The sequence below is a fragment of the Botryllus schlosseri genome, chromosome 2 (assembly GCF_051294905.1).
Source record: "Botryllus schlosseri isolate E-star chromosome 2, Bs_hap1, whole genome shotgun sequence".
NCBI classification, from domain to species: domain Eukaryota; kingdom Metazoa; phylum Chordata; class Ascidiacea; order Stolidobranchia; family Styelidae; genus Botryllus; species Botryllus schlosseri.
Window position 1 is genome coordinate 903,454 of NC_137237.1, and position 27,821 is coordinate 931,274.

Genomic DNA, 27,821 nt, shown 5'->3' on the forward strand with positions numbered 1-27,821 from the left:
TAGGGTTGAGGGAGGGGGGATATTAGGGTTGAGGGAGGGGGGATATTAGGGTTGCCGTAGATGGGATATTAGGGTTGGGGGAGGGGGAATTTTAGGGTTGGTGGAGGTGGGATATTAGGGTTGTCGGAGGTGGGATATTAGGGTTGAGGGAGGGGGGATATTAGGGTTGCCGTAGATGGGATATTAGGGTTGGGGGAGGGGGAATTTTAGGGTTGGTGGAGGTGGGATATTAGGGTTGTCGGAGGTGGGATATTAGGGTTGAGGAAGGGGGGATATTAGGGTTGGCGGAGGTAGGATATTAGGGTTGGTGGAGGTAGGATATTAGGGTTGTCGGAGGTGGGATATTAGGGTTGAGGGAGGGGGGATATTAGGGTTGGCGGAGGTAGGATATTAGGGTTGGTGGAGGTGGGATATTAGGGTTGGTGGAGGGGGGATATTAGGTTTGCCGGAGGTGGGATATTAGGGTTGGGGAAGGAGGGATATTAAGGTTGGTGGAGGTGGCATATTAGGGTTGCCGGAGGTGGGATATTAGGGTTGGCGGAGGTAGGATATTAGGGTTGGTGGAGGTGGGATATTAGGGTTGCCGGAGGTGGGATATTACATATTAGGTTTGCCGGAGGTGGAATATTAGGGTTGGTGGAGGGGGGATATTAGGTTTGCCGGAGGTGGGATATTAGGGTTGGGGAAGGAGGGATATTAAGGTTGGTGGAGGTGGCATATTAGGGTTGCCGGAGGTGGGATATTAGGGTTGGCGGAGGTAGGATATTAGGGTTGGTGGAGGTGGGATATTAGGGTTGCCGGAGGTGGGATATTACATATTAGGTTTGCCGGAGGTGGAATATTAGGGATGGGGGAGGGGGGATATTAGCGTTGCCGGAGGCGAGATATTAGGGTTGATGGAGGTGGGATATTAGGGTTGGTGGAGGTGGGATATTAGGGTCGCCGGAGGTGGGATATTAGGGTTGAGTTCACTGGTAATCCCACAATCAATGTGGCACCACGTGCTGCACGCATCGCATTTCAATGACTGCGCGATCTACGCATGCCCTGACCTCCTTACAAGATCGACAAATCAGTTGAAAATAACATTATTAGTTCAATAATTTATAATGATACTTGTTAATACACTTAATTACAAAAGTTCCCGAGGGCCGAGTTCACCGAGGGCTGGGTTCACCGCGGGCTGGGTTCACCGAGGGCTGGGTTCACCGAGGGCTGGGTTTGTGAGGCTGGGTTCACCGAAGGCTGGGTTCACTGGTAATATGAATATGGTAATATGGATAAAACCCTGTATAGAATCGGTGTCCTGTGCTCACACTGTGTTCTATCGTTTTTTATTAAATCACTTTAACTTGGAAAATTATCGTTGCTCACATGTTTAAGGCAAAACGTACCGAGATTCCAGTAGGGGATAAAACTATGTAACTGTATGACTCCAATCTAATTTGGAAAAGGTTAAGATTTTCTTAGATATCCAATCTGACCAGTAGGCCTATATACTGTAGGCCTACCTTTTGGGTCAAGCCACTCTTGAAGAACCCCCTTTTTTGAAAGACCTCATTTTTCATTTTTTTGCTGTTGACTGGCTATACCTTGTTACGTCGCTGCCTGTAGAATCATGAATATGATTATAAAGTCGTGAATTTATCTCCGAGTTTAAACGTACCAATGCCGTTCTCAAAGAAGTTAATTTCTTAAGCTTTGATAAGGGCCACGCCAGTGACGATCAGAAGTGGAATTGTGGTAACGTCACTAACAACTTTCCGTTCATATAATTAATTATTTTATGCTGATTGAGTGCTGAAAACAACCACCGATTCCAGGCTTGAACAATGGAGTTATATGATACCAACAGCAACATTCACGTATTAACTTTAAAAATTTACCACTTTTATAAAGCTTATATCAATCCTGTGTATGCTCTTACCTTACCGGAAATCTAAAAGAATCGGAATGGCTTCTCCATCGGTACGCGAAAGCGCAGAAGACGTTGACAGACAAATTATATTGTCAAAGTTGATGAAAGATATTTATGCTCAACAATATTTTGACACGACTCCGAGCGAATTGACCAACGAAATATTCAACATATGCATTGACAAATTTCTGAAATTATTATCGAGCCTTGAAAAATCTATATTATTTGCCTCAACGTTACAAAAAAGTGAAAAAGAAACAGATATTGCAGCAAAAGTGAAAGCTGACCTTGCGCAGTACGTCATGAACTTTTACACTCATTTGGAACAAAAAGCGGATTCCTTGGAACTGTATTTGGACCACCATATTTTGAGCATTCCTCCCGATAAAATTATTGAAACTGACAAGGCGCTGATTACCTACAAAGAGCTTATCAAAGTTTTGAACAATGACAGTGAACGTTCTGGCGATGAACAACAATTAACTGAAGAAACGACTGCAGAATATTTGTCAAAAAAACTTGAGGACAAGAGACGTGAATTTTTTGAAAAACGACGCCAAAAATTTAACGCCCAATGCGAATTACAGGTCGTCGAAGAAAATTTAGGAAAACTCGAAAATCTGGAAGATTCCATGAAATCGGTGCTATCGCATTTTGATGGTTCTTTGAGAGACTATGTTTTGAATCTTGTGACCGCTATGGCGGGTTTACGTGAGACGGCTACTGTCAGACATGGTCTTAGTAGTTAGGATTGTACTTAATTTGTAGTAGTGTGTAACTGACTGTGTTCAGTTACAATATTCAATTGATTAATATATTTGTGTTGAATAATCATCAGCAACTAGGACAGAAATGAAAAGAACATTGTATATTAACATTAACTATTATCAAAATCTGCCAACCTAGTTTCTGCCAACAAAATGGGTTTGTGTATAATCTATAAATAGTACATTGAGTTGAGGCCATCTGTTTACTACTCAAATTCTCATGCGAGTGACGTCATGTTTTGCGGTGCGATTGTTGGTATGCAATGTTCTTTTCAATTCTCTACTATAGTTGCTGACGATTACCCAGGACGAGTGCCAGCCGAAAATAGTTTGGTGTGTTTCAATATGAATATATTCACTTGAATGCATGGTTATTGCCACTATCGAAATGTAACACAATCAGCACTGCCTTTTGCTTTCGTTTTGTCGTACAGAATTATTTTTCCATTTTCGCAACAAAGTTTCTGTTACTTTCACTTTCCACTCACATTATTTTATTACAGATCATAAATTTATTCCTTGGTCAGTGTTTTGAAATTTTCTGAATCAAGATGGCGCAGGACGAAATCCCAACATTCAAGCTGGTGTTAGTGGGTGACGGTGGCGTTGGTGAGTTGTGACTAAATAATTTTGCAAACAGTCTTCCAAGCCGGTTCAATCTGACTCGGATAACTAGATAGTTGTGTAATTAGAGCAAAATGCCGATAATCTAATCTAATTTATCAATCGTTTCTACGCACTGATTTCAATTCTAATCAAATTTCTGCTTGTCTGGAAAATGCTACAGAACTGTATAGTTCGAAACAAGCCAAAGCTTGCTGTACAGATATTTGCCATGTTCGTGAGCACTTATAAGAAACTCTGATTTTATATGAACTTAACTTGATTTTTGATATATTTCTTTGTGGTTTGGAATTAATTATCGAAGTTTTTTGCGAATTCAGTCATTGACATTCTAATTAGGAAAAAACTAGCTATAATTCTAATTCTAGTCTGATTTTCAAGCTGGAAATTTTCTAGTTTTCAAAATCGGGTTCAATTCAGGTTTTACTCAAACTTGACTCTTCCATCTTTGTTTATCAGGAAAGACAACCTTTGTCAAACGTCATTTGACCGGCGAATTTGAAAAGAAATACGTCGCAACACTGGGTGTGGAAGTTCATCCGCTTTTGTTTCACACCAATCGGGGACAGATTCGGTTCAACGTCTGGGACACTGCCGGGCAAGAGAAATTCGGAGGCTTGAGAGATGGTTATTACATCAAGGTAGATATCACGTGGGTTACTTGTCTAACGCTGAACTTGGGAAACCTCATTTTATGTTGAAAAATATGATACAACCCCACCCTATCCAATGTCATCAGTCACCAGCTAATTGGATTTGTAAAAACAGCTTGGTTTTCAAAATGCATACCGGTAACCGGAACTAGACCTCTTTAAAATCCTCTACTAGAACTGTTAAAAAAAACCAGTAGTTAACTGTGAACTTGAATTTCTCTCCGTAGGTCACTTGGATGACCCGTGGACACCCATTACAAAGCGTAATACTTCGATTACGATCCTGATACTTGCTATTAGCAATGTTACACGTTTTCGTGAACATTCGCTGGTATGCATCATATGCTCATGGCAATACAACTCAAAACGTTTTGTGACCCCAAAAGAGAAATGTAGTAAAATGCTGTTTACCAAAAATGTTTTTGTGAGCACAATTCAGAAGCCTTGTTCGTCAATGGAGTGGAAAATGACTCCCATGTTCTACTAAATTTAATGATATATTGAAATGACCCGAATATTTTCGGCCGATACTCGTCTGCAACTATTCGAGATTTCAAACGGACTTTCCATATCAGCAGTCTTGTCACCAATTTTTATGTAACGGTAACGGCATAAAAAATCCGAATAATCGTGGTGAACAGATGACTTCATTTGTAGTTTCCTTTGAAATCTCCACTAGTTTGGGATATTCGGGTTTATTTCAATATGGATATATTTTGTTCAATTGTATATTGGATTTCTGTCTCTTCGACCTAACCTGTTACTAACTAAGAGCTGTCATTCCAGGGTCAATGCTCGATCATCATGTTCGACGTCACGTCTCGCGTCACCTACAAGAACGTTCCGAGCTGGCACAGGGATTTGATCCGCGTCTGTGAAAGCATACCGATTGTGCTTGTCGGAAATAAGGTATGTCTTCGTGAATTGCCTTGCTAGGGCTGGGACAAAAGGATTGGAGTACTGACATGACGGTCGTATTGCTGGCTACCATTTCACGCAATACTTTCATGCATTTTTGAAATGAAATTATGTCTGTCTGACATTATATCGTTGCTGGAAAACACAAGTCTTATGTCCGTTTTTGGGAATTTTGACTTTTACCATACAGTTTGGACATGAACCAGTTTTGTTTTCAATTTACCTTGAAAATTGATATGTCCAATTCACTAGAAATCCATGCAACTTAGGTACTTGGAACCCGGTTAAAACGAAAGATATATGTCCAAATAGTGATAGTTCAAAAGTTCAAAAACTGGACGTAAGACAGTTCGGTTTTCCAGCGACGATATGCTCCTTATTGCTAAGAGCTAAAGCCATGGTTTTGATACTATTTTCCGTTGTGGAAGCCTTGAAATCTCGTTTGGTCTTATTGCAGCATATTTGATGTTGGACTGACTGACTGACATATTCTTTGTAGGCACTATAAAGGTACAAATCTGAACATCCCACATCTTTGATAACCGGTGTGGCATCGTGAGTGTTCCTCGCATACTCAACTCGAATCCTAATACTCGATTTTGCCCAGCTGCTCCACTCCGTAAACATGCATCATAACTTTATTCTCCAACAGGTCGACATCAAGGACAGAAAGGTCAAGGCCAAAGCGATCACCTTCCACCGAAAGAAGAACCTACAATACTACGACGTGTCCGCAAAGTCCAATTACAATTTCGAGAAACCCTTTTTATGGCTGGCCAGGAAGCTCGTCGGCGACCCCAACTTGGAGTTCACGGCGATGCCCGCGCTCGCCCCGCCCGACATTCAGATTGATGAGAAATTGGTGAAAGAATGGGAACGTAATCTAAAGGAAGCGTCTTCGGCGGCGTTGCCAGAAGATGATGACGATATTTAGACAATCTGTTCTGTATTTGATGCGTTTGTGTTTAGTTATCACGCGATTCCTCCTGCTGATTGTTCATCTGCCCATTTCTCTGTCAATTGCATGGGTGGTGATGAGAATCTGCTTCAATAACGGTATCATTTTGGTAACTAGTTAACGCACAATTCCTCTTACTGGTTTATCATCATTAACCTTTCTTCTGCCAAAGGGGTCTGCCTTAATAACGGCCTGTGTTAACTATGTGCTTCAAGTTGAATAATATCTGTTGTTGATATCGTGGGCTCTCTGATAGTCTGCATGACTTTGATCTAGATTAACTTCTGAAAGGTTTTTGCTTTGGAATCTAGTCGTCTGCGTACAGTTAACCTATACTTCCTGGAAACATTTGTGAATTGAAAAAACTTTGTACAGTGTCGGTGTGGTCTGACTTTATTTTCATTGGCATAGTATGGAAAAGGGATATTTTGCACGAGTATCATGTTTATTGCGAAACTAAAAAACGAGAAGAAAATAATAGTAATACATATTAATACATTTTCCTTGGCATAGCACCAAAAAGAGATATTTTACTATGGAACCAAAAAACTATAAAAAATAATGAAGGCTAGGCATACAGTTATTGCTGGTTTATAGCATGGCACCGAATGAATTAATCTACCAGCATTAATTGGAAGAACAACACACATGGTAGATTCATTCATCACTCCTGCAGTTACAGGGAAAATAGACGGCGGTAATAGTCTGAAAGTACAAGTAGCCGGTGTTGAAGTGGGTGCAATTGGTGTCTTGCGCACAGCCCGGCCGATTATCGTACCACCGATAACAAGGTAGTATCGGCAATTTTCATGGCGTCACACTAGGTTGTTTGACTGCTATGGTGGGAATATTTGTCTTATTCTTATGTTAGGTTTACCATATTTTGTAAATCTGAAAAGAGTTCACTTTCATCCAATTTTCAGACTTGCACTACTGGAGGAAAATACTGAAAAATGGTAAATTCTTCCCACTTCGTGGTCGGTTGACTGAAAAAATAAAATGTCAACTTTATGGCTCGAACACAGAATTAACGGTTTTTCTTTCACATTATTGGTTGGTTGACTAGAAAAAAGTCAACTTTCCGGCTCAAACCTCGAATTACGGTTTTTCGCCGCCGGAGCGTTACTTCAGTGCTGATTTACTGTATTTCAGTCAAATTTTGCCCTATATTTAACCAAGATTCTCAAAAAAGAGGACAAATCCTGTTGAAAGGACGTATGGTAACCCTATATTATGTTAGTTACAGGCGGAGGTGGCGGAAGTGGTATTTGTTGGTGCTCAAGCAGAAGTGACCTTGTGAATTTCTACTCAATCAGACTTGAACAGAGTACTGGATTTTCAAAATGTGAATCAAGAACTAGGCTTAATCGGATTCAAAATCCGTAAATATAACTCAATTTTTGAAACTTGCAACTAGGACTAGAACTCACTTTTCAAACTCGCAACTACAACTACTCACTTTTCAAAATCTGCAACTAGAACTCAAAAAACCTAAATTGGTGGTTTGTACAAGTATGACATAAGTATAAGAAGCGATTTCTGAGTGAGTAAAAATTAATTATTCTAAGCCTAGTTTTGCCCAAGGAACTGAAAACTGTTCAGTAGAAGTAGTCTTCAATCATAAACGCTAGTAGGGAATACCATGAAAACGAAGAATTACTTTATTACTGAACTGAACAGTGAACACCATTTTTCAGTTGCAGCCTCTCTAGTTTATTGCATGTGTCCGAGCATAGAAATGGCTGTAAAGCTGTATAAATAAAGGTTGTGTAGTTTCGGAAATGTACGCTAAGCTAGCCGCCATATCTTTTGAACATATCTGGGTTATCGCCTACAAAATACGATATCGGCCGGGCTCTAGTCGTGTGGTAGTTACCAGTTGATCCAATGTCAGGACTGTGGGTGGGAAAGAGAGCAGAACGCGAGAAATCGGACGGGTGTTTCGTTGGGCTTGAAAATCTCACCATGGGTGACATTGTCCTCTGATGACCTGCCACAAGCAATATTACGTCACTCACTGGGATCACAGCAGGCTTTGTAATGACCCGAGTCATTCTCTTGAGAATGGAAAATGACTCGACTCAAGTCACTTTGTGTATTGACTCGAGACATTCTATATGACTGATTCAAGTCTCGTGTATCAGGAGCTATACTTGAAAAATAGGCCCAGAAAATATTATCTAATTGAATAAAAAATAAACATGTTAGAGAGAGAGGTGATATTCTTTTTTTCGCCTGCACCATCGAGATGCTTTGACGACGGAGATGCGATACAGCCTTTATAGCAGAGGTCTCAAACTCGAGTGTGCTCGCGGCCAATTTCCTACTTTTTGATTGCGTTGTGGGCCGCAGCACCAATAATCAATGTATTTCTAATTAGGCCTTATGACGGGACCTCAATCAATCAGGTTTATTAATATTTTCATCGTTTCAAAACATCACAAGACTGCGACACAATGAAAAGATAGGAAGGTGTCGAAACAACTTGGAGTAGCCTTTAAGATCAGACACCCACCGTAAGCTAGGCCAAGTAAATAAGAGGCATGCACACTGAATGAAAAGTAATGCAGAGAAAATGCGTGTGTGGCACGAAAAAATCGCATTTTAAAATATTTGAATAAACTTGTTGCTGTACTTGGCATAGTAGTTGTTTGTTTGCGGTATTCGTGGTGTTTATCGAATACAATGGTCATTTACGCCAGGCCAATTTCTTAATTTTATTCCATAACTGCTGACTTGTAGCACGGCCCACTTCTCGGCTCTTATAAGACACCGCTTTCACAGATTCTGTGGCGAGGAGGAGCCTAGATAAACCTCCAACACATAGGTAGGAATTCTGGCGACGACCTCGGTCGGACTCGAACCCACAACCCATTAGACTTGTAGTTGTGGATTATACCACTACACTATCTCGCCACTCAGCGGTAAATCAGAATCTCCGCCAGCGGTAACGAGCTCTCTCGAATGCGATTACCGCATAATGTAAAAATTGGTATTTCAAAACATTTTGCGGCCAGCTCACGCAAGAGCGCTTTGAACTCACGTAAACTCTCGTAATTCCAGACGCAACGCAACTTTCGCAATCAACGCGCTGATTTGTGATTTCGCCAAGTCGATAATCTCGGTAAAAGATGACATCAAATGAGGGTTTATAATGCTGTGTGGTCAGCAACGATTTGTAATTTAGCAGTGATAATCTTTCACATACAGGGAAATGGAAATACCCTAATTGTTTGTGGGAGTTGCTCCGAAGAGAACAAAATTACAGGCGTACGGTACATTATGGTTTGTCTGCTTTAGGCCGCTGCGCCAAGTATCAAGCGTGCATTGAGTTTTAACTTCGTATGAGGATAATACAGTTGGAGCAATACATGTGTAACATTCTGGAAACATGGCCCTGATCGTAATTCACAACGACTTTATAGGCCTACCGAATCGGACTGAATTCTACCGTTCAGCAGCGAATTACTTATTGACAAGGCGACCACAGGATATGCTAGCCAAAGTTAAAAAGTGGATATTAAATAAATCTATTTGGCAATAGATGACTAACCTACCGAGGTTAGTAATCTATAATTTAAGATTATAATAGCATGCTTCCTACATAGAACTCAAGTCCCCGTTATATTCATACAGGCTTTAAACGGCGAGGTAGCCTACTCAGTCCCCGCACTTACTGGTCCGTATATGAGAACTCAATTCATAAGCGTTATATATCGCCACTGCCTTATTTCGCTTGATTTTACTAACAGTTGGGCCTACGAAATAACCAATTGGGTAACTTACAGGACATGCCCTTTTAGATCGATTACTGCCTCACTTCTTTACTTTATTGAAGTAGAATATTAAGATTTTGCAGTTCAAAAAGCTACTATTTCCAGCGCGGATTCAACTCCGCCAGCTAGAAGGTAAGCGGTAAGTTACCACGAGAAATCTGCGCTAATTTCAGTTTTGTAATACCGAACTTCGCGGATAGTAACGTTCGTGACGCAGATCGTTCACGTTTTCTCTCGATTCCTACGTTTTGCAGTAAGTCAATGTCAGCGGTAAAAATGCTCTCGAAGACATCGTTATTGAGGGTTTTGTAATGGCGATTGTCCGCTTCTCTCGAATTGTGACGGTAAATGTTGATTCCGCAGTGCGGTAGTTGTTTTGTAATGCCGCCGCTGATAACTATGTCATTACCAAAGTCAAATAATTCTTTGTTAGATTTACCTTCGGATATTGGAACAGATCTATAACAATTAGAAAATAATTATTACTGTGCAATTGCAATAGAAATGTCCAATCGCCGAAGAATCCATTGGTGTTACAGCTGTGAAGCGTATGCTACGACTATACTTTATACTCGCCACATTCAATTGGATAAACAAGGATAAAGATACCCAAGATGACACAGGATGTAACTAACTATACATCAAGAGGGCAACACAATGCCAATGGTTGCCATACCGAACTGCTAAGATATTTAAATAAGCTACGCAACACAAGCTAGAACCTTTTGATAGTTTGTTGTGTCCGTGACTGCACCAAGTCACGGCGTTCCGGGTCACAATAAGTCCTACTCTGATTGTAACGTTAGACGCGACTGAACTAGAGTCATTTTTATTTTATACACATTGAGCCAGAGTTCAAGTAATTCTACAAAAGGTCGCGTCCAAGTCCAAATCACAATTATCAGCCACCAATCATCGACGGGTCATGTTTTACCACCATACAAGTATAGTGTGACGCAATAGTTGATCTTCCACTGCGTGGTAACTTTTGCAAGGGATCTAATAAAGAAGTTTGATTTGTAGTTTCAGACTTCTCAAATTAAAAAATAAAGATACTTGGCTTGAATCTGACTTGAACTCGATAATGAACAGTGAACACTTGGATTGGATTTGAACATGATCACATTTAGAAAAACTAAAAAAAATTCAGCTGTTGCTAATCAGATTGGAATTAGAATTATAGCTACTTCGTTTTTTCCAAATTAGATTACAATTACCCATTTAAATTAGAATGATCAATTCGAAAAAACTTGGAAATTGAATTCTGACTTGGAAAGAAGCACAATAAAAATCATGATTAGTTCATATCAAATCAGAGTCCGTTCTCATAAGCATAAGGGCAAATGTCTGTACACCGAGCGTGGATCGTCTCGTACTATAGGCTACAGTTCTGAAGCATTTTCAAGAAAATGAGATTAAAATTGCAATTAAAGCATAGAAACACTTCACAAATTAGATTACAATTAGATCGCCAGCATTCTGCTCTGATGAGTCTAATTAGCAGGGTTGTAATGACTTGACTTGAGTCGCCATTTTTCGTTGACTCGGCGAGTCACTACGCATGACTCGACACATTCCATATGACTTATTCAAGTCTTGTAATCAGGACTGATAATTGAGAAATAGACTCAGCAAATGTGAGAAAAATCAGTATATTAATATGAACCTGAGGGCTTTGATATCACAAAAGAGTTTACCAGTAAGTTAAAATCGATACTGAGCAGTAAAAACTCTGGTTTGGACCCAGGTCTTAGTACACTGACTCGGACTTGACTTGTTGGTGAATTGAAAATAATTTGACTTTACTATCCTATCTTTTCACTATATCGCAATCGTGTGGTGTATTGATTTGATAAAAATATTAATAAATGATGATGACTCGAGTCTAAACTATAAAGTCGATTTGACTTGTGACCAGGAACCTTGTTACTGTGGTTACAACTCTGCTAATTAGACAATTAATATAAGGTAATGATCTAGTTGTGCAATTCTGGCCGTAAGAACCTATGGGAGAACCGGTGGAGCTTTGAATTCTGCCCAGACAGAATTCCGTCTCAGATCTTGAATCCCCGGCTCCGTCCATTTTGGGTGCGGTAGAAGCGAGGGTCAGGCGATGACATGTTGCTTCTAATTTCTTGCATTGACGCGATTTGCTGCTGAGAAGGCTTGAAACCTGAGTAAAGTGAATCTTTTATTGTCAACTGTGCAAATCAACAACATTCACCAAAATGCGACATACGCGTCAGGGTTGTAATTACTTGAGTCCCAATATTTAGTTGACTCGACTTGTATACGAGTCATTGCGCATGACTCCACGAAGTGATATGACTCGAGAAATTCGACATGACCTGATTCAAGTCTCGTGTATCAGGACTGAAACCGAATCTTATCTCTTTAAATAAACATGTTAAGAGCAAGAAAATGAGTAGGCCTATATCATGAATATGATGCCTTCAATATCACCCAAGAATTTAGCAGAAGTGAGTTGAGCCCGTCTTGAAGTCAATAATGAACAGTGAACTCTCCGACTTGGACTTGAGTCTTAACACTATGACTCGCACTCGAACCGTTGCTCTCAAACTTGACTCTGAGGTGAAGTGAAAATGACTCAACTTGACTCGAGTATAAAACTGTCAAGTAGAAGTAGAAGTAGTCTAAACCAGTGGTTCTCAACCTTTTTCACCGCGGACCGGTAAAATTTCAAGAAATATTTGGCGGACCGGTGGAACTTGAAAAATTGAAATCAACCGTCAATGTAATGTATGCAGCCGTTTTCTGCAAGTATGGTACAAGAGCAGGGGTGGCCAACCTTTTTGCTATTCACGGCCGCATTTCGATTACATATACGGCCTATGGCCGCATTCCAGGATATAGTCGCACTGAACTAACTTGTCACCAAATACCCATGCTAACTGTCCATGTCCAATTCTGGTGAACGCTGGACTAATCTTTTTCATATCTTCTTACTATACGCATCGAAATTGCTACATAGTGGTCATGTTACCAATAATGACTAGAACCGGTTACCGTCGCGCGGAGTGCGAAAATTATGAATTTCGTCATTAAAATTCGTAGTTTCACTTATTACTATCAAATGTTTATCCTTTCTCAGCCATAGAGACCTCCCATCAGGATTTTCGGAATAAAAGAAAGATATTGGAATCTTCCAAACATACCAGAAACAAATTGCTTTCGTGAGGAGCGCACGATTAGAAATTGTTATTTCTATATGGGGTGCACACATACTGATCTAATTACGCGTCCACTTCCGCGCAAATTTCCTTCTACGGCCGCAGGTTGGCCACCACTTTACTAGAGAGTGAAATTTCGAGGGTTCTGTTCGTAATTAAATTTTTTTATGATGGTATTCATTTGGTTTCACGGTAGAGTTTGCTGAGTGCTGAGTCGAGGTAAAATGAACTTGCCCATATAATTTCGCGCCAAAGGCCGTGGATTAATCAACCGCACAAACTGAAGTAATATTATTCTCTTCGACATTGTCCAGAGATGAAGCGTTTTGGAGTAGGACTAAACACCTTGTCGAGCTACCTTGCTCATTTCCCACTATTACCAGACGTAGCCTACTACGAGTACAATCCACCGCAGGATACCTGGCCATCCACAAAATTAATGAATTGAGAGCGAATGATCGTACGGATTGCGCGGTTTAGCGAGTCGTTCACATGTTGTCACAGGAGACAGATCGAACTTCAAGTCAAACCGAACATGTTTCCGTGCGTAATCTTACTTAACAAAGTTGTGCATCAGTCAAAAATTTGACGTTTTATTTATTTTACCAATGGACAAGCGTTCAACATCTTGCATCTTGAAATTAAGTTATAAAATCTCAATCTACCTAGCGGACCGGCAGATAAGTAGTCGCGGACCGGCGGTTGAGAACCACTGGTCTAAACCATAAACCAGGGTTGTAACCAAGTCACAAGGCTCCGAGTCACAAGTCAATATCATTTTGACAGTTTTGACTCAAGTCATTTTCAATTCCCACCGAGTCCAAGTCATCGAGCAGAGGGTCGAGCCTGAGTCATGGTTCTATGACTCGAGTCCAAGTTCAAGTCATTGTGTTGGCTGCTCATATTCCAGTTAAAGTCTTGTTAAAACCATTTTTATAACTCTGTTCGGTGATATCGAATGGTCCGCATTAATAATACTATAATTTTCCTCACTTTTACGTGTTTCTGGTCCCATTTTCAAGTATCAGTACCAATAGACGAAATATCGATAGTTTGGTTACCGTACTTTACTATTCTTCGAAATTACAATTAAATGTCGGTCTTGGCTGTTAGAGTCTAGCGTCACATGATTTGGTTCGAGTCATGCGCAATGAATCGAGTACAAGTCGAGTCAATGCACAGATAGACTCGAGTCGAGTCATTTCCGTATTTTAAGAAAATGACTCGAGTCAAGTCGAGTCATCAGAAAATCGTGACTCGAGTCATTACAACCCTGCCATAAACGAGTCAGAAAGTGTGTTGGTAAGCAAGATCTACTTAACGTAGAAGCACTTTGTTACTCGGCTGGAAAGATTGATTTGAGTACTCAAACCTGAATCGAGAATAAACTGATGAGACGAGAAGTTACAGATGATATTTTCAAGTATGAAATTATACCGTCCTTGCCACTAAGAGTGAATTTATCAATAAGAGTTATAGTTTTGATACTATCCTCCACAGTGAAAGGCTGTAAACCGCGATTGGTTCTATCGCAGCATACGAATCATATAGTAAAAAGCAATTTTTGAGTAGTCTATGCGTCAAACATATCGGGTCTACTATTATTATAAGTTGATACTGCTTGAATTTGCACCAGAGAAGTATCGCTAAGTCAGTCAGTTATTTAATTGAGATTTTCATCACATTAAAACACCAATAGATTGCGATATAATGAGAAGATAGAATTCTCGAAACAACGGAAAATAATAGTCAACTTGCCTCATTATATTGTTTTTTGAGGGCTGCCAGTTCCGAATCTCTGGACGAGAGCTCAGACTTCATGGCTTTGTTTGCTTTTTGCCATTCAGTCTCCAACTGTTCACAGAATTGCTTCAGATCAGCTATCTTTCGTTCACTTCGTTGCAGCATCAATTCCTAAATGAAATTACCGGGCTGGAAAACTCATATAATCAGTGGGGCTGGGAAAAATCGAGCACCTTATGTGATTCGATTCTGAATCAAGTATTAGGTGGCGAGTAACACACATTATGACCGTCACAACAGTCTGAATGACGTGGAAAGTTCAAATATGTACCTTGTATGCGACCACAAAGAATAAAATGCCAGTTCTACATCACATTGAAGATGATTTGCTATTTTTTCGACCAGCTATTTCATTGCACTTCTTGACAACGTTGTGAGTTCATCACGACTTCACAGATAGCTCATTTTCGCTAATGTGAGTAGCTTTGTACTATGCTTTGTAGGCTGCGATACTGACTCTATAAAAGACGACAAATAGCGAAACTGAAGGACATTTTACATTTCTTAAAAAAGGAGGACATATGGTAACCCTAGAATAAATCATCTCTCTTGCTACTCGACTCAAAACATTGGAATTATACTCGATTCAGATTCGAGTACTCGAACCATTGTGCCCAGCCTTAAATATTGAAAAAGAGAATGTTTTCCCACCCTGTATTGAAGTTCGTTGCTATACTGGTACATCCATCCTGATATTGCTTTCTGACAAATGTCCATCACGATATCTGGTCGCTGCCCAAGTAGGATCATGGATCGATACGCTTTGTCGGGATTGGGTTCAAAGCTTATGATGCCGTGCTTTTTGTTCAGCGACATAGAGCAGGCAGGGCAAATCCGGCCATTTTCTGAGAAAAAACTTAGACAATTCGCAGATGTGTTTGGCATGAATCATGATACTGGTGTTCTGTTGTGTAATGTTCTTGCAGCCGTTTTTAGCTCAGAGTTATCACTACTAACAGTCGGTTAGCTAGGGTGTAGGTTTTGGGAGTAGAAACCTATCAAATCTGTTTCTTTTCGAGTGCCGATTCGATCTCCAATATTTCTTAGCTCATTCACAATACAGTCATTGAATCTAGTTGGTTATGTTTTGGTTAGTTAATTGACAGATTTCTCAAGGCCGTTAGTTGTGTATAGTTTGTGTATGTCTAAAGTCTGGTATTGTCCTCTTATTCGAGTTTTGCGGTATTTGACAAGTACTCCTTGTCGGTTTCGATACTGAATTTCAATTTTCAATTGTAAAGAACATTGCATATCAACATGCCGGTGAAGTCATATTTTGTAATACCGTACGATTGTAGATAAACAATGTTCTTTCCAATTCTCTAAAGTTGCGGACGATTACTCTTGACGAGCGACAGCAGAAGATGTTCGGGTTTATTTCTATATGAATATACTATTCAATCGGATATCGCAGTTCTGTACCTCCATTCCAAGAAGCTTTAAAAACGAAACATGCAAACCGCTGGACAGTGGACAACAGATTCCCTCCAGTGATCCAGGTAACTCACCAATGATTGCTTTTCCGTCTTCATGACAGAATACATGGCAGCAAGAAGTCACCCAAGCCGATCCCGATGAAATTTGCCTTCTGCATTTGGTATCATTACAAAATAGCACGCCCTGCATTGTGCTCAATATTATAAAAATATCTGGAAGTAACTTCTGCCGTGATTTCTAGAAACCGACTAGAATCTAACCACGAATCAGCTGCTTTGTTTAGGTTATAGTTACGTCACCATCGCGAGTCGTCAGTCGTCAGCTCAAGTCAAGCTTGTTATTTGAAGAAAATTTTGGAGGTACAAAACTACATATTACTCATATCGTAAATATATTGTTAAGTGTAAATTATCACTATTCGCAGACCAAATTTTCTTGTGACTGACTTGTGTCCAGAATAGCGATGCGAGCGCACAGTAGCTACGCTACACGAAGCTGGCTGCTATTTTCGGAGTATTTACGGCTATTCGCAATAGCTCACCAATATATTCGCAAATGACTGGTAAAGTGGTGTACGAGGCATTATGTTATCCACGACTAGAGATAGTTTTTCCCGATATATCTCCTGATCGTTTCATTACGCATAACCGGAACGTCAACAGTCACATTCGATAACGAAACAGTAATTCGTAAAGACGCTAACTTTATGATATAATAAAGTTGGATTAATCCTCGGATTATATTTTCATCATTAACGGGTCTTTTTTTCCGGGTGCCACGGGGTATTATTAGGAGCCCAGAATAACTTCCGACGGCGGGAATCGAAGCCAAGCCGCCTGCTTGGAGGGGGAGATAACGTAGTGGTAACGATAAGTGCCTACTAAGCCGGTGGACCGGGTTCGATTCCCATCGGAGGTTCATCTGGGCTCCTCTTCCCCCGCTGTCGCCGTGCGCCGTTCTTACGGCGACAAAAAAGCCCAGAAAAAAAAAGACCCGAAGAAAGAAAGCACTCACAAGGAATGGAAAGAACTAGTAGAAAGGACCGCGGCTTCAAAAAAAAGATCAACATCGAAAAGAACTGTGACATCGGGCACTCTAGGCCGAGGTGGATGTTAGAGTAAAGGATCGCTACCGATGCGTGTCGTTCGGCATCCTCCTATCTGTTCATTACATCGCATTATGTCTTATCGCATTGTACATTGTGTGTAACTTGTTCAGATGAAAATTATAACCCAACCATGTTATGTTATGTTGGATGGCGCCGGCGCTCACCACTGCGCCATCCCCCCCCCGCAATCTAACCAAAACTACAATCTAATTTAAAGCATTTCGCGAGGCTGACGAGTTGTCGGAAGACGAAAGACAAACATTGATATACTGAAAAAACTTATGAATACACGGTGTAAATCCCTTTGATCATCCTTTTTTTACCGTCTTGCAGTTTTAGTTCGATTGTAGCCTATGCCATTTTTACAATCATGAGCGACTTCATTGTAACAACGAAAAATTACAAAACTACACTTACACGGCCTTCCCACCTTTTCGTAATATCACGGTAAAGTTTTACGATGTTTTGAAATGATTATAAAGCAGCGAACCGGTTCGTTTTATTGTACGATGACTCGATGAATTTCATCAAATAATTCTCTCAGGTGTAAACTTACCATTCTAGTGACGTGTTTTTCGGGATTATAATAGAAATCGTCGATGACATCCTTATAAGTAATTAAATAACCTGCCAGCTCCTGGAGCTCGAGACACCATTTATTTTGCCTTTTAATCAATCAATCAATCAAACGAACCAACAAACAAAGAAACATAACAATGAATAAGTCACAAATCGACATTCGCGATACACAGCTCGACGCTTGGCTACGTTCATCTTTGAAACTCCTTGCCATCACGGAAGGTCGCCTTGGCCGACCTGACCAAAGTTTGACAAATAGAAAATTTTCAGCGTTTCCAGATCAGATTAGAGTTAGAATGAAGTAAATATAATTCAATTCCAAATCAGAAAAAAATACAACAAAAATCAAGTTCAGTTTACATCAAATCAGAGTTCATTCTCATAAGCGCGTGAACATCAAATGACTCAAATGTCCGCACACCAAGTTCAGCTCGTTTCGCGCTATACAGTTCTGTAGTGTAGTCAGTACACCCAGAAAAGAGATTAGAATTGAAATGCGAGCGTGGACACGTTTAAAAAATCAGATTAGCGTTAGACCACCGGAATTTCGCTCTAATTAGTCTAACCAGACAACTAGAACTATCTAGTTGCCCCAGTCTGATCGCAATGTTCATAGAAAATCGACAGTAGGCCTAGCGTCAAATTACACGCGTTTGACGACATGGTGTACCGACCTATTCGTTTTTTTTCAACGCGACAGTCTTCAATACTCAATGAATATCAGTTTCCAAGGTTTTTGAGTAAGTTACTTTCGACGGTGAGGCGCATCGTGGCGTGTGTTCGTCAGTGAAGTCAAGCTGAAAGTTTCTGTTGTAATGATCGTTTGTGCTCACGGGTAGAAATCCTTGTGTGGCTGCTCTGTAGTGAGGGAGGGTTGTGATGTAAGGATTGTTGGAGCTGTGTTGATAAGTGATGTCGTCTTCGATGTCTAACGCGTCTGAATCGTCAACGTGAAGCAAATCATTGTAACTGAGACTAGTCTCACGCTTATTACGACCTATACAGCTGTTGTTGTATCTTCTCGCAGAATGCATATCGTGCAGAGCGCAATCTCCTCGAAGCGTCATCATAGACTGGCCTAGGTATTCTGGCGGAGGCGGAGGTAAAGCGTTTTCCGACTGGCGTATAGAATGCGCCGTGTAATTATCTATAATATCTGGCGGTGTCTTGTAAGACATAGCGCTGAACGGAGTGCTCTGCGACTGGTTGATGCAGTGCGGGTGCTGAGTGCAATGAACCCCGGAGTGTCTGGCGAGTGCGTCTCCACCGTTGTGATGCTGAGGGCGGTACTGTCGGGGGTAGTGCGCAAGAGCGCTCGAAACGGACTGGAAATGAGGGTCGTCAAATGATGTCATGGTCTCCACGTCTGTAAATAATTGTTTTTGTGAATTCTAGAGTGCGGCATCCAAACTCAACATATGGAATAGCGAGATTGAAGTGAACTTTCATCATTTCAGTAAAAAAGCCAAGTTATTATTCCTCTGCAATATCTGGAGAGGTGTGATTATAGAATTGCGGTAGATAAAGAATTGGCAAAGGGCCTTAAAGGTGGAGATAATTCAAAATGAAGAATCGAAATTACAAAAGTGATGCTGCAATTTTTGAGTTCAAGAGTAAATTAATCCAGTGGTGCATTCAAGGTTATTATCATTTTTATGATATTCTTTATTCGCACTAAAATTGCTAAATACGAACACAATCCATGGATCCACCTGTCCCGAAACGAAAATCTCGAGATTGCAATAAATTTCAATAGAAAATTGAAATTGTTATTCTTACGCAATGCCCGAAGAGGTTATATTACACAATTGCGGCAGATGAAGAATTGCCAAGGGTTTTAGTGGTAGAGATGATTGAAAGTAAAGAATCGGTCGCGTGCATTACACATATGGTAAGGCATATTGAACGGTCTCATCATTTTCGAATCCATCCGGGAGCAAATTTCAAATTAAAACATGATGCGGAGATTGCACTCACTGTTTTTCTCCGATTTGCCCAAAAGCGAACTTAGCACCCCCAGCCTTGATCGCTTCACCTCGTGTTTGCTCAATATCCGATTTCGTCTGCAGGGCAATCGTCCCTGAAAGTCGATCGGCAAAGTATTACTTTTGAAGTTTAATTATGCAACTGAGGCTGGGCAGATGTATTACCTTGAATAGTTCGTAGACATAGTCAAACAGTTCAAGAATAGTCAGGAGACTTGCGCCGATAAACAAGCCCATTTGCCCTCCGATGTCGCCTAAAATATGTCAAGTATTTCTCGGAAATGAGATTTCTTTATATACATATCATATGTACTTTTCATGTGACCACAAAGAATGTAACTCCAGTTTCACATCACATTAAATAATATTTTGCAATTTTTCGACCATGCCTATTTTGCATTGCACTTTGTGACAATGCCGTGGGTTGATCACTAATTCACAGAACTATCATTTCCACAAATTTTAGTAGATTTGTAGACTACTACATAATTCGTATGCTACGATACGACCAATCGAGGTTTACAGTCTTCCACATTAGAAAATGCCAGGGTTGCAATGACTCGAGTCGCGATTTTCTGATGGCTTGACTTGAATCGAGTCATTTTTCCAAAATACGGAAATGACTCGACTCGACTCGAGTCAATCTGTGTATTGACTCGACTTGGACTCGAGTCATTGCGCATGACTCGGACCAAGTCATATGACTCGAGTCTCAGACGGTCAAGACCGACATTTCACTGAAAATTCGAAGAGTAGTAAAGTAACCACACCATTGGTATTTCGCCTATTGGTGCTGGTACTTGAATATGCGACCAGAAACTGTTAAAAGTGAGGAAAATAAGTATATTTCAAATGCGAACCATTCGATATCACCAAACAGAGTAATGAAAAGTGGTTTTAACATGACTTTAACTCGAAATTGTGCAGTCACTGACTTGGACACGGACTCGAGTCATAATATCACGACTCGGACTCGACCCTCTTCTCGCTGACTTGGACTCGGACTTGGCTCGGTGGTCAATTAAAAATGACTCGACTTGACTCGAGTCAAAACTATAAAAGTGAGATTGACTGGTGACTCGGAGCCTTGTGACTTGGTTACAACCCTGGAAAAAACTATCGAAAGTATAATGCTCGTGGGTAAATTAACTCTTAGTAGCAATAATGAGCGTCTAATTTCAGTACCCGAAACAATCATTTCTCACTACTCGACACCAATCCTTGGGTCCAGCCCTAGTCATAAATAGGCTTGAACTACCGAACGACCGTAAAAAGCTTTGCACTGACGGACAACGAAGGATCTTACCAAGTAGGCCGGCGACTTCGTACGCTACTTTCTGATCGATTGTCTCGTAATTAAGTGCTTCAAAGAAGATGTTTAATTTCAAGAAATTCTCTCTGGAAAGAAGAACGAAACACAGACTTTCACAAATTTCCAGCCTGTATCATTACCATCACTTCCCACCTGACATACGATTCCGTGGTGTTATATCTATAAGCCAAATAACTCGCGGCTCTTTTACTCGGCAACTTGAGCGTCGAGCTTTCAAGATTGTACCTGAAAACCGATGTTGACTTTTGACTGGCTGAATCCAGCCTCGTACCAGACAACTAACAAATTTTCAGCTTTTCCGAATTAGATTCGAATTAGAATGATAGCTACAGAGTTTTTTTTTACAAATTAGATTATAATTTGAATTATTGAATTCGCAAAAACTAGGCAATAGAATCAATTCTGAATTAGACAAATGCAACAAATATCAAGGACAGTTCCTATCAAATTGGAGTTCGTTCTCATATGCACGAGAATGGCAAATGTCTGTGCATCAAGATTGCCTCGTTTCGTACGATACAGTTCTCGTGTACCATTTTCAGGTAAATCAGAACTGAGATTAGAATTAAATTGAGAGCACAGAATCTTTTCACAAATTAGACTACGGCTATTTCGCTATAATTAGAGTAGAATTAGCGTTCGAATACCTTATTACTTCGCACGGGGTTTTGCATGCGCACGTGGACACGTTTTGAGTCAGTAGGAAATCCAAAGCTTTGTCCGCGCACGACTTGTATCTCCCAGGGTTGCAAACAGGAACGCTTGAATTGCCTGCCAAGTAAAATTGAAATCGAATCCGAGATCATCGTAATTATTGGTATTTTCCCTTCAATATATTACAAGAATCGTAATAAGGAATCGATCCGACTTGGTGAAGTCAATCAATGAAACTCTCTCATAAGCCTACAAATAGGAATAATACACATTGGGATCGCGCACACATGTCTAGTTGTCTACGATTCGATAAGCCAGACGATCTGCCAGCAGGAGTGGTCGCGGTCAGTAATGAAGTACTTCTACTATTCTAAATATTACTTGTCTGCTTGTACTACGCACTGCACGAAAAGCTTTTAGGTGTAACTATACTACCAGTATCACTTTTATTAATATTTGTAACATTTCAAAACACCACAGGACTGCGATACATAGTCATACAATGAAAAGATAGGAAGGTGTCGAAACGACTTGGAGTGGTCTTTAAAATCGGACACCCACCTTTGGCCTTGGGCGATGTAAAGAGGAGGTTTACACACGGGATGAAAAGTAATAGAATATAATATATAAGGACAGGCGACTGAATGAGGGAGCATGTGACGGAATGTCAGGTCGTGGTCCGGTGAACTTGAGGGCTGACTAGTATTGATTCAGTAGAAATTGCTTGTATTTCGACTTGCAAGTGGACATGCTTGACGACTGTCGGATATGGAGCGATGATCTTTCCTGTCGACCATATAATACAGTCAGGACCGTAACTGCCTCACCCCAAACTCCCCAATTGGGGGGTGGGGGGGGGGGGGAGCTCGAAGGGGGCCCAAAATTATTTCGTGAATTAAAATAAATAATAGAGTATTTTTTGAAAATTTATGCAACTTTTTCCAATTTTTGTTGCGCTACGCGCGATTTCAAGTTACCAAATCTCTTGATTATTGGGTACTCTTCCCCCAAGAAAAAATACGCAAGATTTATAGAAATGGGCATATCGGCGTTAGCCATTACCGCGCCACGACGCACCAAGACATGTAAAGTCTTAGGCCATGTAACATGCGACTCCAAGAAGTGTGCCAGAACGATCGGCAGCGAGAAAACCTTGGCCGAAAAGGACTGCCCTTATGCTGACCGAAAACTTCGTTATGTATGCAAAATACATATAAGTATAATTGTTCATAGGCGCCTAAATGACTGGAGCCGAATGTTCCTGTCTTGGAAATCCGAACCTCACAAGACAAATACCACCCCACAGGGAAAAATAATATGCCAGTGAAGAAATACCAATCTGAAATCGTGTGATCTTTTAGTTTAGTACGTTTAGGCGATTCTATATTTTTTGATATAGCAGACGGGAGGTCACGAAATAACATCATGTACGAAGTCGTACCAACGGGTCCGCCCGTCCGAAGATGTTTAATTATTAGTTACGGGCCCTACAGTTTCCAAGACACGTCACTCTGCTCTGCCGGTAAAGCTGATTACGTGGGCAGAGAGGACAAGAAATTAATAGCAATATATATGCAATTCCCGATCTTATAGACCGATTTAATCATGAATTATCGAAGATTTTCGCGCTGTGCGCTGGCTCACTAAAAAGTACAACTATAATTTCGTGGCAAAAGCGAACAACGTGATGGCGGGAGGGGGTCGGTCGGTTTATCACCCTATGGGAGCCCATAACTCACGTTTTTGTTTTTGGGAGGCCTGACGAAGTGCTGTTTCGTTCCTGCCAACGGGTATACACCGAAGTTGTTAATTATTATTGAGGGTTCCTACCTTTTCAAACACACCTCACTCAGCTCTACCAGATTACGTGAGCAGAGAGAGGATGAAAATTGATAGCAATATATGTGCAATTCCCGATCATATTGACCGAATTTTCTCACGCTTCGCGTGTTTAGGTGAGAAAAGCTGACTAACTAAACGGAACCCAATGTAGATGATAAGTAGCGGTAAATAGCGTATAGCCTGAGGGGGGTCTGGGAGGGGGGGGCGAATAATTTCGGTCTATCGCCTTATGGGGGCCTAGTACCAACGTTTTTTTTTTTTTGTGTGTGTGTGTGTGTGGAGGGGGGGGGTGACGAAGTGCTGTTACGGCCCTGAATACAGTTGGAAGACGAGGACACGCGCGTGTTGTACTTATGCGCTTTTGATTCCGAGGCAAAGAAGTCATTGGCATTTTTGGAGCAATGGAACCGTTTTACACGTAGGATTTTGGAAAGTAGAAAGTTTCGTGATAAGTTTGCTCCATTTCTGTGTGTGAAATGGTCCTGAGAACCGCTTCAAAGAGCCCTTTGACATGTTTAGAATCGCTATCTCTATTTGAAGTTGAGTAGAAATTCACAGTGATACTTCTACTTCAGTTTGAGCCGGCTCGGTGAGAAATACGTGCGTACCTGGCATATGGACCATTTTGCATCCACAGTGCGCGATCACATATTCCGTTTCGCATGATATTCGGCACGCCGAAATGCTGTAATTCTTATAGTAAAAAGGCTGAGCCATATCCTTGCCCTTTTCAATACAGTCGCCCCACGGGTCTGGCAAGAACGTGATCTACAAAGAGAAGGGCGACAATAAGCAGTCAGCCAAAGCATACAGGGAAGGACGATTTCACCCTTTGTTCTTGAGTGGCGACCAGAGTTTGAAACCCGGGCGACACGCCGAATCCGAGCTCGTGGATGAATGGAGGCTCGCTCTGGTGGTGGATTTGCACTTTGAAGCCGGCTTCTACCGATATTTCGTCTAATTTGGAAATAAATATCTGTTATCAGTTATCTGTTACCAGCTTTGCTAAATTGGAATATAATTAGAGTGATTGCTACACATTTTTGCAAATCAGATTAGAATTAGAGTGATTGAATTTCCACAAACTTGGAAATGGATTTAAATTCCTGATCAGAAAGAAATATATTCAAAATCAAGTTCAGTTCATGTGAAATCAGAATTCGTTCTCATAAGCATGTCAAATGTCAGTACTACATGCATAAGTCGTTTCGCACTACACAGCAGAGATGAGCATGGATTAGGATTAGGTTTTGAAAAAACAAGATTTGTGAAATTTTGACGGATTTGGATTGGATTTGGATTAGACATTTTTTTCGGAACGGATTAGGATTTGGATTGGATTTACCTATTTTCTGGGAGATTGAAATGTCGTGTGGCGAATGGCGACAAACTTTATTCAGATCAGTTATTAATGTACTTATGGTTACTAAGTTATCTTGAATCAAGTGAATCGTTGATTGTGAAAGAATATTTTTGAATCCCTTCATTGCATAAATTAGTATTTTTTCTGAATTTCCAGTTGGAATCGGATTAGGATTGGACATGGACTTGAATAAGAAAAAGTTATGGATTAGGATTTGAATTTGGATTTCAAGGTTTGGATTTGGATTGGATTAGGACATAGAAATTTCAAATCCGCTCATCTCTGCTACACAGTTCTCCTGTAGTATTTTCAGGCAAACCAGAAATAAGATTAGAATTAACATGAGATCATAGAAACATTTCATAAATTAGATTGGAATCAGATTAGCGACACTTCGCTCTTGAGTCTAATTAAACGAGTAGAATGATCTAGAGATGTCCAAGTCCACCATTACCATTCTCTGCCCAGACAGGCATGTACTCTTCCTGTTGAACGTCCAGCAGGAACTCGACACCGTTGTCCACACCGCCCTTGGACGTATTCAACGGAGGGTCCATTGTCTCGGAGTTGAAAGTGTAGCATTTTCCGTATCTCGTGTAGACCTGGAACAGGAAGCGCGCAGCTTCACTTTTCGTCCGCGGGCTAATGTTTTGTTTTGGTCGCATTGACGCGTGAAGCTCGTCACACCTGACCCAGTCATGTTTATTTCTACAATCTGCACCGGTTATGTACCATATTCACCTATGCTGCTGGTAGATAAATCACTCAAAATCTGTCAGTCGAGTCGGACAATACTCATTTGCAACACAAAAGAAAAGAAACGAAAGGGAAACCACAGCTTCTCCAAACTACATCGTTTTCTACATAAAATCTCACTGTCATTAATCATTATAAATGAATAGAGCTGCGCAAAGTACAGTACAGTTCGAATCGAGTCGAGCATTCGAGAATTATGGCGTCTTAAGAGTATAAATGATATGAGAAGCTCAAATATGTACCTTTTCCACGATCAGAAAGAAAATAATGACATAGTTCGACACCACATAAAGATAATTTGGTACTTTTTCGGCCTTGTCCATACTTCATTGTCCTTTATCACTATGCTGTGCGTTGATCAGGGATTCACAGAAATGCAACTTCCGCTAACGTGCGTGGCTCATTACTGCATGTTCTGGATGCTGTGATACGACCAATTCGGATTTCAAGGCTTCCGCGTTGGCAAAAAAGTATCGAAACTATAATTCTTGTTGATATTATAACTCACCGGAAAGGAACACATTATTTCAAATGCACGAAAATATTTTCTCTCACTACTCGACTAGAATCATAAGAATTAATACTTGATTCGGATTGGAGTGATCGAATCAATGTACCGAGCCCTGCAAACGAATATCGTAAAACTGTGAAAGAGCTTGAATGTTCGGTGAGCAATTACGACCGCGACGAACAAAATATTTCGCAGCATAACTGACTTCTTTCCAGAAACGTGGTTTCAAACATTCTTCTCTTTGAAACGAGCATTTTCGAACCATTCCCCTCAAGTCTTGCCCGGTTCGTTGGTAAAACTCAAACATATCAAAAGACGACTTATTCCTTGGTTGGTAATCCCTGCCTTGCTCTACGATCGGCGACAGCTTATCCGGTATGCCTCCCAAGCCCGTCCGATCTTTGATGGCTTTGAAACTGAAAATATATGATACAGTGTCTTTATTGTCCCTGCATGTGTGATGTGATCTCGTGTAAACTCACGACACTTCGACGTAAGCGATTAGCTACCAGAGGTTGTCAGAGTACCATATTCAGTGTTGATATACACGCGTGGAAGTAGAAGTAGCCGTTTTAAAGACACGTCAAAACTACTTCAAGTAGAAGTTGTAGATAAAGAGCTGAAAAGTTCTCAAATGAATAGTTTCCAAACGTATATTTGATCGATGATTTACAAACTTTTAGAGTTAGTCCGAGGTCGCCACTTTCGAAATTGCAGGTGCATATCTTTGCAACTATACACAAAATGACTAACGACACTATAAGTAGATGCAATTTTGAGAAATACTTTAGGCTATCATGATGCATGGGATCTTTTGCCTAGTTTCAATGAACGTATATCTTATAGTGATGATGTAAGCATAATCCCCAATCCGAATTGCAAAAAAGGTATTGTACCTGAAAGCTCTTGAAATAGAACATAACCACTTAGGTACTACAATGAGTACTACAAGTAAGCAAAGTCTACTTGAGTACTTCAGAAAAAACAGAAGTACTTCGTTACTGACTGGCTAACGTTGGCTACAAAACTCACTCATCAGTGAAACCCATCGTGTTTTCGTCCAAGATCCTAAAAATCGGCGCCGCGACCCGAAAATAGTCGTCCGTGGTGATTCGACTCAGTCGAAACGAGTTCATATTGCAAATGGTGATAGCGGGGAAAAACATCATTCCAACGTCTTGCTCGTCGAGTTTGGTGACGTGAGGTCTTGAATTATAATAGGAGATTCGGTTCTCGGCCTGAAACGAAACGCGTCGAATTCGAGGCAGATTCGCGAATATCGTCCTCACCAGAGGCGGTCAATGAAATCATGGTATTCAAGTAGAAGTAGAAGTAATGCTGGAACTTTCTACTCGAACACAAGTATAAGCAGAGCTGGAGAACTAGAAACTTTTCAGTTTTTCCATGTCAGTTTCGATTTAGAATTGAAGTCGCAGTTTATTTGTCAAATTAGATCAGGATCAGAACCAATAAATTCGCAAAAAAAAACTTGGAAATTCAATTCAACTCCAAATTGGAGTTCATTCTCATGAGCGCAAGGATGATAAATATCTGTACCGAGCTTGGCTTGATTAGAATTCAAATGAAAGAATAACAAGAATTGACGAATTAGAATACCTACATTCGTTTTCATTTGTATATTGAG

At 40.6% G+C, this 27,821-nt stretch overlaps 3 protein-coding genes across 5 annotated transcripts in view; 1 reads left to right on the forward strand and 2 right to left on the reverse strand.

Annotated features, from left to right (window-relative positions):
* The first annotated feature begins 3,152 nt into the window (after positions 1–3,152).
* LOC145432859 (GTP-binding nuclear protein Ran) lies at positions 3,153–6,215 on the forward strand. Its single transcript, XM_080309671.1, has 4 exons — positions 3,153–3,294; positions 3,769–3,950; positions 4,749–4,871; positions 5,533–6,215. Exons 1-4 carry the CDS (start codon positions 3,237–3,239, stop codon positions 5,812–5,814), a joined length of 645 nt encoding a protein of 214 aa, XP_080165797.1. The 5' UTR covers positions 3,153–3,236; the 3' UTR covers positions 5,815–6,215.
* LOC145432858 (E3 ubiquitin-protein ligase CCNB1IP1-like) lies at positions 6,048–16,304 on the reverse strand. Of its 2 annotated transcripts, none has more exons than XM_080309670.1 (6): positions 16,117–16,304; positions 15,260–15,453; positions 14,564–14,719; positions 11,631–11,787; positions 7,715–7,828; positions 6,048–6,543 (listed from the first exon to the last, which is right to left on the reverse strand). In XM_080309670.1, exons 1-6 carry the CDS (start codon positions 16,232–16,234, stop codon positions 6,515–6,517), a joined length of 768 nt encoding a protein of 255 aa, XP_080165796.1. In that variant the 5' UTR covers positions 16,235–16,304; the 3' UTR covers positions 6,048–6,514. The 2 variants fall into 2 exon arrangements, with proteins under 2 accessions (XP_080165796.1, XP_080165795.1); XM_080309669.1 differs by having other exon boundaries at positions 11,619–11,787; positions 16,117–16,303.
* A 1,501-nt stretch (positions 16,305–17,805) lies between these two features.
* Positions 17,806–27,821, reverse strand: part of LOC145432873 (acid-sensing ion channel 1-like) — a 37,657-nt gene continuing 27,641 nt past the window's right edge. The window contains exons 4-14 of one of the 2 annotated variants that reach the window (XM_080309696.1): positions 27,209–27,414; positions 26,382–26,592; positions 25,364–25,511; positions 24,376–24,503; positions 24,155–24,314; positions 21,698–21,821; positions 21,183–21,275; positions 21,024–21,115; positions 19,883–19,971; positions 19,710–19,812; positions 17,806–19,098 (exon numbers count right to left, since the gene is read on the reverse strand). In XM_080309696.1, coding sequence (XP_080165822.1) covers positions 18,443–19,098; positions 19,710–19,812; positions 19,883–19,971; positions 21,024–21,115; positions 21,183–21,275; positions 21,698–21,821; positions 24,155–24,314; positions 24,376–24,503; positions 25,364–25,511; positions 26,382–26,592; positions 27,209–27,414 — 2,010 coding nt within the window. In that variant the 3' untranslated portion in view covers positions 17,806–18,442. The remainder of the gene's footprint in view (positions 19,099–19,709; positions 19,813–19,882; positions 19,972–21,023; positions 21,116–21,182; positions 21,276–21,697; positions 21,822–24,154; positions 24,315–24,375; positions 24,504–25,363; positions 25,512–26,381; positions 26,593–27,208; positions 27,415–27,821) is intronic. The other variant, XM_080309697.1, reaches the window with a different exon arrangement.